Raw genomic sequence first — 13,128 nt, 5'->3', positions numbered from 1 at the left:
TGTGTTTAGCTAATCGGTTTATAAAATTGGGAAACTGTGCTTGCTTTCAGTGGTATTTGAAGGAAATATTTTTGCTACTTAGAATCAGTAGAATTTATATATTGTGTGTATGAACAAAAGCAGTAAATCTTAGCTGCTAATCATGAAAGTCTATAAATAGTTTTCTCAGCATGAAATGCCCCCTCCAGTTCTCTTTGTTCTATTCAAAACTAATGCTTAGCATTTGGTTTTGCAAAATTAATGCCGAAGTAAACTTCAGCATTGCTTGTTTGAGTTGCGAAAATGCTTATTACGTAAGTGGGATGTGTTGCAAGGAGGCCTCACTCTGTGACCAAGACTGCCTTGGAGTGAAGTTTCTGTAGGTGCCTCCCTGCCTTCCACCAGGACACCTGATGAAAGAATGCAATGGAAGAGGGGCCAGCGCTGTAGCATAGAGGATAAGGCTGCCGCCCGCAGTGCTTCTTCCTGGTCTCCCATGCGGGTGCAGGCACCCAAGCACTTGGGCTGTCTTCCACTGCCTTCCCGGGCCACAGCAGAGAGCTGGACTGGAAGAGGAGCAACCGGGACTAGAACCCAGCGCCCATATGGGATGCTGGTGCTGCAGGTGGAGGATTAACCAAGTGAGTCACAGTGCCAGCCCCTTCGCTTTATCTTGACCACAGAGCAAATAGAGAAAATATGAGCAGTTAGGTCACTGGAGACCTGAGCTCAACTCCCTTTCCCTACACCAGGTTGCCTGGGAGAAGAACACCTGCCCCCCTGCTTCTCTTTCACTGATTAATCAGAACCCTGGGACCACTCCTTGTGCACTTTTGCCTGACAGAAGGGGCATCACTGGAATGCGTGTACAGTGGACGTCTTGTGGTCTTTAAAGATGTGTCTGTTTTTGAAGATTTCTGAAAAACACAATATATTAGGTGAAACACATCTGCATGCTCGCAGTTATCTACATTTTGGGAAAAACAGTACACATACGGAGAAAAAATGGGAAGAAAATACAGCAAAAATGCTAATTGCAGTTATTTTCCCTGGGTGATAGACTAACAAGTCATTTTAATTTTCTTTGAAAAACCTCTGAATTATATTAAAATTTCTATAATGCATATACAAAATAAAGAAAAAATTAGAAAACGGTGACAATAAAGAACAAATAATGTCATGGTTTAAGGAACAAGACAACAGGGAGTTTTACTGAAGAGCCGAACATTACCTTGATTGATTATCTGCCTCTTTGACCATCCCTTGGGAAGATTGTAGGTCTCCCTCAAGAAGTCACCCAGTGTAGGTTGTCTCATCCCTCTAAGGGTATTCTGAGGATCAGATGAAATTAAGAGAGGGGAAGCCTTTTGCAAAGCATAAAATCCTCCATGTTAGTAAGAAAACAAACGCATCAGATGCAGTTCAGATAACTTTCACAGGACAGATGCTGATTGAGAGGTTAGAAGGAATAACTTCAGGAGATTGATCTGATCTGTTGTACCACATGGTGTCATACAACAGCAATGGATTGCATACTTGAAAATCGCTAAGAGTACATTGTAAGCACCCTCACCCCAACACATTGATACATATTTGAATTAATATGTTTATTAGCCTCATTAGCCAATCTAAAATGTATACATATGCCAAAACGTTATAGCGTATATCCTAAAGATATACAATTTTGCCAATCAAAAAAATAAGGAAAAAATTAATGAGTTTCTAGTATGTGTCACCTACCTGTACAATGTTGTAGACTGAGTGGTTTGGCTACTTGGTTTGAAAAAACAAAATAATAATAAAAGCAGGGCAATGTGTCCTAGGCTCAAAGTGAAACACAGGGCACTTCCTTTTATATGTGTGTTGTCCTGGGAGGTCTCCAGCTGACCTGGGATGTCTACACTGTGTCAGGGCCAGCACCAAGGCTGCCATGATTTGTCAGTCATTTCTTTCCAAAGGGATGGTGGCTGTGCACTTTGAGAGCTGCTATTTTTCATGGTGAGAGGTCTGAATTATTTCAGAGTTCAGAGTGGATCCCATCAAGTCCATCTGCAATCCTCTATGCCTCAGTTGCCCCCTTTAGCATTTGAAGTCTCTGATGCACTTTTATGGAGTTCTCCTGCCCCTGGCATTTCTGTGTCCTTTTTTTCCCCACTCATAAACCCATCAATACCCATTCTGCAGCTGACAGTGGTGCGAGGTTTATGCAGCAAAACAACTCCCAGGGGGCTCAACACCAGTGAAAGGGCCTTGCAGCAACTGATGAGTCAGAAATGTGGTGCCAGCTGAATTTTCATTCTGAGTTAAAATATCCAACAGAGCTCTGAATATTTACATCACCAGCTTTTACAGAAATACTAGGCACAATTTGAAAGTGCCTGTTTATTTTTGGGAGAAAAGAACAATGGGGCTACAATGAAAGTGGTTTGAAAATTATGTGTAAGGCAGAGGCATAAATTAATATGTCACTGAGGGTGAATATTTGATGATCAGATTAACTTTCTCAACTTTGCGATTTTGAAAAGAGGGAGAGGAAAGGGAAGACAAACCACTGAGTCTGAGGTACAGAAGCCAGGCTGGTGTCCCCTAGGCTGATCTTTAGCTGCTTTTTCTGTGGTTGAGGAAAAAGTAATAATTCTGCACTACATTTGTGTTACAACTCTCACTTATTTTGACAGGACCATGTTCTACCTACAGAAAGACAGTTATTTTTTTTCTCACTCTAAGGGAATGGCTCTACTTCTTGATGCTGGTTAAATATACAAAAATCAGTACAGTCATGGCCAGTGGGTTCATTATTATGATTGATAATTTTATTCAACAAAGCTAAAATGAGTAAATATAATTTTCTACAACAAAGAAAGAATTGTCACACAAAGTTAAAAGTTATAAAACAACACATGATTGTAGTTACACAGGAGACCATCTTATAAATAAACGTTTCAGGACCCAATTTCGTTATGTCAAGATTCAGCATAAATGAAAATCGGACACGAACATACCATCATGCCACACGGTGAGCACCACGGCTCATGTCTTCTGGGCAGCTGACTGCTCAGTATGTTGTGGTGCCTTTCTTTGTTCGTCGTGACAGGGTGCTAAAGGCCATGTCATACTTTGTGTTTCAAAACAGTTGTGTCGGCAGCAGTCGTCAGTTGCTGGCTGCCCTGCCTGCCCGCTGCTCCCTCCAGCATGTTCAATAAATCTAACTCTGCTCACTCTGAAAACAAAAGAAAACACACAAAAAAGACAGTTGTGTTTATAGTTTGAATCATCATTCTCTCAGGGTTCCTTAAAATCCAAAGATTATAGACTCTTGTTTAATTTAAATCTAAAAGACTTGGGACACATGTATGCATTATGTACATGTACGTATATAAGAGGTACTTTAAAAAGTTCATAGAAATGTAATTAAAATGTAACTATCTCTGTGCAAAGGAAAATTGAAATCCATGTGGTTTTTTGGTAATATGCATTTTCATGAAAATTTTTGAAGGCTTCTTGTGTGTGTGCATTTGTAGTGTTAAGTATATTGTGTTGTGTGTGTATGCACTGTGGGTGTGTGATGTGTGTGTAATGTGTATCTGTGTGTGGCATGTGTGTAGTTGGAATATATGGTATGTATGTAAGGCATGTGTGTGGTTGGAGTGTGTGGTGCATGTGTATTTGCTGAGTGTGCAATGTGTGTAGTGTGTGGTGTGTGATAGGTGTGTGGTGTGTGTGGTGCATGTGTGTGGTGTGTGATGGGTGTGCAGTGTGGGTGTGCAGTGGGTGTGTGGTGTGTGGTGCATGTATGTGGTGTGTGATGGGTGTGTGGTGTGGGTGTGCAGTGTGTGTGTGTGTGGTGTGTGTGTGGTGTGTGTGTGGTGCATGTGTGTGGTGTGTGATGGGTGTGTGGTGTGTGTGTGGTGTGTGTGGTGCATGTGTGTGGTGTGTGATGGGTGTGCAGTGGGTGTGTGGTGCGTGGTGCATGTGTGTGGTGTGTGATGGGTGTGTGGTGTGGGTGTGCAGTGGGTGTGTGTGGTGTGTGTGTGTGGTGTGTGTGTGGTGCATGTGTGTGGTGTGTGATGGGTGTGTGGTGTGGGTGTGCAGTGGGTGTGTGTGGTGTGTGTGTGGTGCATGTGTGTGGTGTGTGATGGGTGTGTGGTGTGGGTGTGCAGTGGGTGTGTGTGGTGTGTGTGTGTGGTGTGTGTGTGGTGCATGTGTGTGGTGTGTGATGGGTGTGCAGTGTGGGTGTGCAGTGGGTGTGTGGTGCGTGGTGCATGTGTGTGGTGTGTGATGGGTGTGTGGTGTGGGTGTGCAGTGGGTGTGTGTGGTGTGTGTGTGTGGTGCATGTGTGTAGTGTGTGATGGGTGTGTGGTGTGTGTGTGGTGCATGTGTGTGGTGTGTGATGGGTGTGTGGTGTGGGTGTGCTGTGTGTGTGTGTGGTGTGTGTGTGGTGTGTGTGTGGTGTGTGTGTGGTGCATGTGTGTGGTGTGTGATGGGTGTGCAGTGGGTGTGTGGTGCGTGGTGCATGTGTGTGGTGTGTGATGGGTGTGTGGTGTGGGTGTGCAGTGGGTGTGTGTGGTGTGTGTGTGGTGCATGTGTGTGGTGTGTGATGGGTGTGTGGTGTGGGTGTGCAGTGGGTGTGTGTGGTGTGTGTGTGGTGCATGTGTGTGGTGTGTGATGGGTGTGTGATGGGTGTGCAGTGGGTGTGTGTGGTGTGTGTGTGTGGTGTGTGTGTGGTGCATGTGTGTGGTGTGTGATGGGTGTGCAGTGTGGGTGTGCAGTGGGTGTGTGTGGTGTGTGTGTGGTGTGTGTGTGTGGTGCATGTGTGTAGTGTGTGATGGGTGTGTGGTGTGTGTGTGGTGCATGTGTGTGGTGTGTGATGGGTGTGTGGTGTGGGTGTGCAGTGGGTGTGTGTGGTGTGTGTGTGGTGCATGTGTGTGGTGTGTGATGGGTGTGTGGTGTGGGTGTGCAGTGGGTGTGTGTGGTGTGTGTGTGTGGTGTGTGTGTGGTGCATGTGTGTGGTGTGTGATGGGTGTGCAGTGTGGGTGTGCAGTGGGTGTGTGGTGCGTGGTGCATGTGTGTGGTGTGTGATGGGTGTGTGGTGTGGGTGTGCAGTGTGTGTGTGTGTGGTGTGTGTGTGGTGTGTGTGTGTGGTGCATGTGTGTAGTGTGTGATGGGTGTGTGGTGTGTGTGTGGTGCATGTGTGTGGTGTGTGATGGGTGTGTGGTATGGGTGTGCAGTGTGTGTGTGTGGAGTGGGTGTGGTGTGTGTGTTTGAGCTCTACATTTTTCTCGCTTTGACTCCACATGGGGCACGTTCACATGTGTCAGTGGCAGGATCCAGAGCAGTTCCCGGGCAGCAGGCATGTGACCAGCAGCAGGGAGCTGGTAGACTCTATGACTTGTCTGTTGCTGTGTCAGATACCACCACAAGCCATGCAGCTTGGATTAGTGTCCATTTGTTATCTCACAGTTCTGTGGGTCAGAAGCCTGAGTGGCTGCATGAGCTTCTCTGCTCAGAGTCTTACGAGGTTGAAGTCAACATACTGACAGAGCTGCGCTGTCGCCTGGAAGCTTGACTGGGGAGGACTCTTCTCTGAGCTCATTCAGGTTGTGGGCAGAATCCTGTCCCTTGTGATTGAGGGTCTGAAGTCCTTGTTTTCTTGCTGGCTATTGGCTGATTGCTGTCACCCTCTAAAGCCTAGCATCAGTTCTTTTCCATATGACCCTCTCTACCCTCAAAGCCAGCAATCTTTGTGCTTTGAGGTGGAGAAAACTGTCCTTCAAGTGTTCATGTGATTCAATTAGGGTCACCCAGGTAGTCTTTTTCATTGGTTCAAAATCAGCTTATTAGTAGTTTTAATTACATCTGTAAAAATTCTTTTGTCATGTAACCATGGAACTAATGTTAGGGGACTGGGATAATGAAGGTCATTGTGGATTTGTCTTACCATGCTTTGAAAGTCAAGAAATCTAAGAATTATCATCATCTAAGGGCTGGATTACATATGAGCCTTTAAACAATGCTTGTTTTTATTTGAGGGCATGAAGGCAGAGAGAGAAAGAGAGCAAGAGCAAGTGAGCCCCCAACCATTGGTCCCCAAACACCCACAATGACTAGGACTGGATCAGGGCCCAAGCCAGGACCCAGGAGCACAGTCTAGTCTTTCATGTGAGTGGCAGGAATCCAATCCCAATTACTTAACCTGTCACTTCTGCCTCCCACTTTCTTAATTGAAAGGAAACTAGAGTCAGGATCTGGAGCCAGTATTTGAACCCGGGTACTCAGATGTAGGATATGGGTGTCTTAATTGCTATGCTAAATGCCCCACTCCCTAGATATGAGGTGTGTCCATGTGTGGCAGTTCTGTCATTCAAAGACAACATTCTGTAACAACCTAGTCCCTTTGTCCTTAAGTCACCAAATCCCCACTCAGGACATAAAACTACTAAATATCCACACAGACTTAACAGAACACATACTATGAGTGTATTCCATGGAAACCTAGGTGTCATGCCTAGGATAAAAAAAAAGATCTCATGTGATAGCCAAGTGGCAGATACACATAGCACAGCTGTGTGCTCTGGCTCCTGTGCTTTCTCTATATTGAATTTCATACCTGTTTCATGTTTTGCTCCAGACTCGGAGGACGATGACCATGAAGTCGCTTTTGAGGGCATTGGTGAGCATGCCTGCCCACTATCGCTGTCTTTGTATCAGCCACCTCATTGGATGGACAGCTTTTCTGTCCAACATGCTCTTCTTCACAGATTTCATGGGCCAGGTAATGAGCTTGTGTGTGTACCCTCATTGACTCACATATCAATCAATCAGAAATTGTCAGGCTTCTTCTGAGCTGGCCTTTAGGATGGGCATAGTAAGAGCATAGGAACGAGTACCATCAAGGAGCTGGTCACAGGTTGCAGAAGAAAGCTGTTCTATCCTGGACAACTAGAAGGCACTGTAGGGCCTACTAGTACTTGATAAGATACAATAGGGAAAAATCAATGCTAACTGTTGTGATTACAGAAGGCTTCATAAAGGAGGTATAGTATGGGCTTGCAGGGAGAGTAGGATAGAAATTGGAGAGATATGAGAGATCTTCAAAAATTTGCTAGAAAACGTGTATTATGAGAAAGCTAGGTGTAGATTTAAAATTTTTTTGTAGCAAAATAAACTCATCTGTTAATTCCATTGTTCTTTGTGAACTAGTTGAAGAATGCTTGCATAGGCAAAGAAAATATTTCAAAAAGGAATAGGAATGCACATGAAGATGAGCCAGAAGCCTGGTGCTGTATTAGAGAATAAGTGGCAGGGTTGCCTAAGTCAGGTGAGGCTAGATGTTAGGTAAAGGAAGGGTGTTAAAGATCCAGGGGAATGTTGTTTAGATTTGGCCAGAGTAGGCTTTAGATTTCAAAGAAGTCTAAAAGCCTTAATTCTAAGGAGTCTTCCTTGAATGGAGATGTGATAGAATGAAAGGGGTGACTTGGTTTTGCCATATTGAGCTCTGTGCCCTGGGAAGGAATCCTTGGGCAGGGACATGTCGCTACCTAGAGCACATGAGAAGGCATCTCCACAACATTGTATCTGTAGCTCAACAACCCCATTCCTCTCTTTCAGATTGTGTTCCAAGGGGACCCCTACAGCCCGCACAACTCCACAGAGTTTCTCATCTATGAAAGAGGGGTTGAGGTTGGATGTTGGGGCTTGTGCATCAACTCCGTGTCTTCATCACTTTATTCTTGTAAGTCTTGCTCCCCTAATGCGTGTCTTCTAATGGGAGGTTGTCTAGAAGAACTTAGGTTTAATACATTTGTTTTATTTTCTGCTGTTCAAAAAGCCACATATGGAAGTCAGGAAAAACTGAGAAAGGACCACAAAGGTATCTTTTTACATAGTGAATTCTAGGTGCCATTTTCCTTTGTATTTGGCACCAGTGAGTTCTTGATCAAGGTTCTTTGGAAAATGGAAAGGAATCTCATTAAAAAAGATGGGTAAGTGTTGGATGGGTGAGAGATGGAGTGCCAACAGATCCATGGTCTACTGGGGCAAGGTCTCTGGAGGCATTCATAGACAAAGTCAACAAGTGGAATGATCGGAGCACAGATACACAGGGTGGTAACCTAAAGGAGCACTATTAAAGAATTATCAACTGGCTGTCTTCTGGTGCCAGCTTTCTTGAGCCTTTAATCTTCCATAGAGCTAAGTTTCAGCTGTGAGAAGGCTGGACAAAGCTGTTTCTGTCACTGATTTTAAGTAAGTCCAAATGGTTGTGTTGTAACTCCAGGGCATCACCCTGGCTTACCTTGTTTGTACTAGCTAATGTAAGTGGAGATCTAAGCCTCTGTAAACATTGAAATATGTATCTAGGTTCCTATTTATGGTGGAAATTTGGCTCATTATTATAATGAGGTCTTCTCACCCCTCCATGTTGCTCTAGGGCTGTGAGGAGAGTGACTGATCCCAACTCAGAGTCCCAGGCCTTGTACAGGCCCAGGGAACAACAGGGATATGGCCCAGGTCAGGCAAAGGAGAAGATATGGGGGAGAATCCCTGTTATCATTCTCATAAGCACTCTGTCACTAAAGTGGAAATGGTTGAGCCTACTTCTACCCTTCACCTGCCCATAGCACAGCTGGAAACCTTCTTCGAGAGCTCTTTAAAAATTTAGCATGATTGGGAATAGGGACTAATAATAAAAGGTGTTCATGAATTCAATAATCACAAACCATAAAATTCACAGCTTAATATTTACTATTTAACAACCAAATAGTGGTAGTAAAAGCTTACATTCCTTTTCTTTTTTAAAAAAAGATATATTTATTTATTTACTTGAACAGCAGAGTGACAGAGAGAGAGCGAGAGGAAGAGAACACTTCCATCTACAAGTTCACTTCCCAAATGCCCTCAGTAGCCAGGGCTAAGCCAGGCTAATGCCAGGAGCCAGGAACTCCATCTGGGTCTCCCACGTGGGTGGTAGGAGCGCAAGCCCTTGGGCCATCTTTTGCTACCTCCAAGGGCATTGTCAGGAAACTGAATTGGAAGCATGGAGTAACCAGGACTCGAACCACGCATGCTGACAAGGGCATGGGATGCAGCTGTCCCAAATGGCGGCTTAACCACCTGCTCCACAGTGCCTGACTTAGCTTACATTTCTTTAGCAAACCTTTTTCTTTCTGTTAGAGTGAGTGAACTCAGAAAATTCCAGGAGGAAGATTTCAAATGCTTAGAAATGGAGAGTGTGAGAACAAATGGTCTAACCAATTATCTGTCTTAATTCCTTCATGGTTTCAAGAAGTGAGGGGACTATTTACCGCTACCCTCATTCTTGTAAAAGAACACATTTCCCCACGTGTAACTGGAGCTAAAATTTCTCATCTCTCTCCAGCCCTAAAGAGAGGCACTGTGCGAGCATCTGACTGCCACGGGGTATCAGACCTATCAGTGGGCAAGGCAAGGTTGGCCCTGAAATTTACTGATTTCCCTTCATGAATAAAACATTCTTTACCAGACCGTCAGTCTTTGTACAGAGGTTATGTGTGTTTCTAAATATCTCTTTTGCTTTCTGTTTTTTCCCCCACTGGCCTACACACTCGCATGAAAGCATTTCCCCAGTGACTACTGAAGGTGTCTTTCAGGTACTGAGACACCTTGGATTACCTTTTCTGCATAAATATCAGCATTATGCAAATAGAAACCAACCTAGCATTATACTGTTTTCATTCTCAACCTTAACAATGGCCCTGCAGGCATGGCTTGAATTTAATAGAGGATGCAAGATTGTCCACTTGTCATTTCCAGAGCTTTGTGTTCTAGCGGATAAAGACAGTGTATTGTTTCAGAATTGATTCAAGTGTGATGCAAATTATGTTTTTTTTGTCTGTCCAATGTTAAGTCCAATAATTATTTGGATAGATATGGAAAGTTTCCTGCTTGAATAGGTTTACTTCAAATATCTAGCATTTACCTCCTGGTTTGTGTGTTCCAGTAGAACAGAGTAGGGGACAGATAAGAAATGTGCAGATTAAAAACAACTGATAAAAAAGGAAGATAAACACTCTTTGGAGATTTTCCCTACCATTGTGGAAAGCATCATACATTTTTAAAGCAGCATTTTTAGTTTTTAAAACTTAGCCTTACCCTGTGCTTTGATGAGCATGCCGTGTTTACTTACTGGGAGGGGAGCCCAGGTAATCATGATCTGCCCTCACCCAGGCCTGTATTTGTTGAAATGGCAACAGCATACTAACTAGATGTCTTCTATGGGTTTGGCATTGGGCTGGGTGATTTCTCAGCCATTTCATCTCATTCAGTCCTGACACCAACCCCAGAGGAGAGTTTTATTGTTCCTGTTTTTCAGATGATCCAGTGCTGAGAGGTTAAGGAACTTGACCTGAAGAGTGGGCAGATAGGCCGGCACTGCGTCTCACTAGGCTAATCCTCCGCCTGTGGCGCCGGCACCCCAGGTTCTAGTGCCGGATGGGGCGCCAGATTCTGTCCCGGTTGCCCCTCTCCCAGGCCAGCTCTCTGCTGTGGCCCAGGAGGGCAGTGGAGGATGGCCCAAGTGCTTGGGCCCTGCACCCGCATGGGAGACCAGGAGAAGTACCTGGCTCCTGGCTTCGGATCAGTGTGGGGCACCAGCTGCAGCGGCCATTGAGGGGTGAACCAACGGAAAAGGAAGACCTTTCCCTCTCTCTCACTGTCCACTCTGCCTGTCAAAAAATTATTAAAAAAAAAAGAGTGGGTAGGCACTTACCAGACTGTGGTGGCCACTTACCAGACCGAGACAGGGAAAAGCTCCTGCAGATAATTGTGTGACCTTTTACTTCGTTCTTGGGTGTGTAGATTTCATCCTGGTGAGGGCTAAGAAATTGTGAAGAACTTAGCTCATTCTGCAAAACCTGGATGCTTTCATTTGTCCCATGAGCCACTGGGCCAAGGTTGGCCTGTACCATTGTTTGGTCCAATTGTGCCAGACATCTCTAATTAGGATCACCCCTACTTTTCTCTCACGCCTTGCATCCCGATAGCCCCACAGTCAAGGTGAGGCTTCTCATCCCCTCTTCTGCATCCTTTTGCCCTTCAGCTGCCTGCTGAACAGCACCTGGCCCTCCTCCGTGGGAAAGAAAACCAGTCTAGCAAAGCAATCTCAGGCTGCCCTTTATGTGAAGGATTTAAGATGGAATCCAAAGCCAGATGTTTTCAACCCACAGATAAGGAGGCTCTTTTGTTCCTGACTCAGTATCAAAGGGCGTCTCCTAAAAGAAAGTGAATCTTCAAAAGAAAAGATTGTCTGACATTACTGAGTGCTGAGGCGCCACCAGCTGTAATCTCTTCCTTTCTTCTCCCCACAGACTTTCAGAAGTCTTTGGTATCCTACATCGGATTAAAGGGTCTTTACTTCCTGGGGTATTTTCTGTTTGGCCTGGGGACAGGATTTATTGGGCTCTTCCCGAACGTCTACTCCACCCTGGTCCTGTGTGCCTTGTTTGGAGTAATGTCCAGCACTCTATACACCGTGCCCTTTAACCTCATTGCCGAGTACCACCGTGAGGAGGAGGAGGTGCGTCATCGTCGTTGAACCCTTGCCCTGGGTAACACTGGGAGTCACCTGCAAGCTGGGGTGGGGGATTTTGCAGGAAAGTTCAGAGTGGAGCTGGAAAATAATGGTTCTTTAAAGAGCAGAACGAAGATGCTCAGCCACTCATCAGCGTGGAGTGAGGCAGGCATAACCAGCAGTCTAGCTGCTTCCTCCCTCTGGCACCCCATGCTCCTGTGTGGCAAGGAGCCTTACTCTTGTTTGATTAGGAATAGGGGGCTCAGTAATGCCAAGAACCCAGCTCACAAACACACAGAGACAAAAGAGAATCTGGCTCTTCTCCATCCTCCCCACACGTACCCCCAGTGCACCTGCAACATTTTTGGATGACCACCATGAGGATCTCTCCATTTCCACCCAGAAGAGGTGCAGGTGCTTCAGGGAGCTTTGGGTCATAGACAACATTGTTTCGGGGAGTCCAGGCTTTAGTAAGTGTGCAGGGAATGAAGATACAGCCATCAGTGGTCATCCCTACCAGGCTGTCCTGAGTGGGATCTACCCTGTCTACACTTAGAAACTCAGATTAGAGAGCAGGATGCCATCCAGTCCTTAAAAGAACATGGACTTGGGTATTTCTCCTCTAAAATTAACACTTCTTATCAAACATGCAACTTTTTCTGCCCCTTTGCTGGGGCAGCAAAAAAACAAACAACAACAACAAAAAAACTAGATAACTTTGACTTTAATCCATCTCAGCTTGAAACTGCAAAAACACTGAACTCATGTCCATGTGACAGTAATTCCAGCCTGCTTTTCCATCACTTGATCTGGTAAACACAGCAGGGCAGAGCTATAATGGGAGTTAAATCCTTTCAAACGGGAGTTGTGAATGTCCTCACACCCAGGCAAACATTGTAGGCGATGTTTCAGTGCCCAAGAAGGATTTTGCTGTTAAAGAGAGAGTCATTGTAAAGAACTTTCCCTCCCAGGAGACAGTCACATGGCAGGAAGGCAAAAATACATGAGTTTTGGACTCCGAGAAACCAGGATTCAAATTCTTCCTCCCTCACTCCAAAGCTATGTGGCACTGGAGAGGTTATTAATTAACTACTTAGAAAGAGTTCATTTTAATTTGTTAAAGTATTAAAAATAATTTTATTCGAAATGTAGAGAGAGGAAGACATGCATACACACACACACACACACATACATCTCCTGTTCACTGGTTCACTCCCCAAATACCTATAGCAGCTGGAACTGGGCAAGACCGAAGCCAAAAGCCCAGAGCCTAGAATTCAATCTGGGTCTCCTATGTGGGTGGCAGAGGCACAAGTATTCACGTATTTAGGCCACGACCTGATTCCTCGCAGGACCTTCATTAGCAGAGAGGTGAATTGGAAACAGAGCCAGAATATGCACCAGGGACTATGATATGGGATGCGAGTGGCCCAAGAAATGTGTAACCACTGCATCAAATACCTGCCCCAAGGATTCATTTTTAAGTGAAATAATATAACCATGGTTCAACAATCACAATGATACATGAAAGTGCACACTGTGAAGTCACTGCTGCTGGGGCTTTCCTACCTGTTCCCAGTCCTAGTACGTTACACTCTTATTTT

The 13,128-nt window shown here is 45.0% G+C and overlaps 1 protein-coding gene across 1 annotated transcript in view; it reads left to right on the top strand.

The window, feature by feature from the left end:
- SLC45A2 (solute carrier family 45 member 2) overlaps positions 1-13,128 on the top strand; it is a 39,915-nt gene that overhangs the window by 24,779 nt on the left and 2,008 nt on the right. Inside the window, exons 4-6 of the mRNA XM_062212049.1 lie at positions 6,608-6,751; positions 7,588-7,711; positions 11,322-11,530. Of these exons, the coding sequence (XP_062068033.1) occupies positions 6,608-6,751; positions 7,588-7,711; positions 11,322-11,530 (477 nt within the window). The remainder of the gene's footprint in view (positions 1-6,607; positions 6,752-7,587; positions 7,712-11,321; positions 11,531-13,128) is intronic.

The sequence above is a fragment of the Lepus europaeus genome, chromosome 15 (genome assembly GCF_033115175.1).
Source record: "Lepus europaeus isolate LE1 chromosome 15, mLepTim1.pri, whole genome shotgun sequence".
Classification (NCBI taxonomy): Eukaryota; Metazoa; Chordata; class Mammalia; order Lagomorpha; family Leporidae; genus Lepus; species Lepus europaeus.
This window is presented reverse-complemented; position numbering and strand designations above follow the sequence as displayed.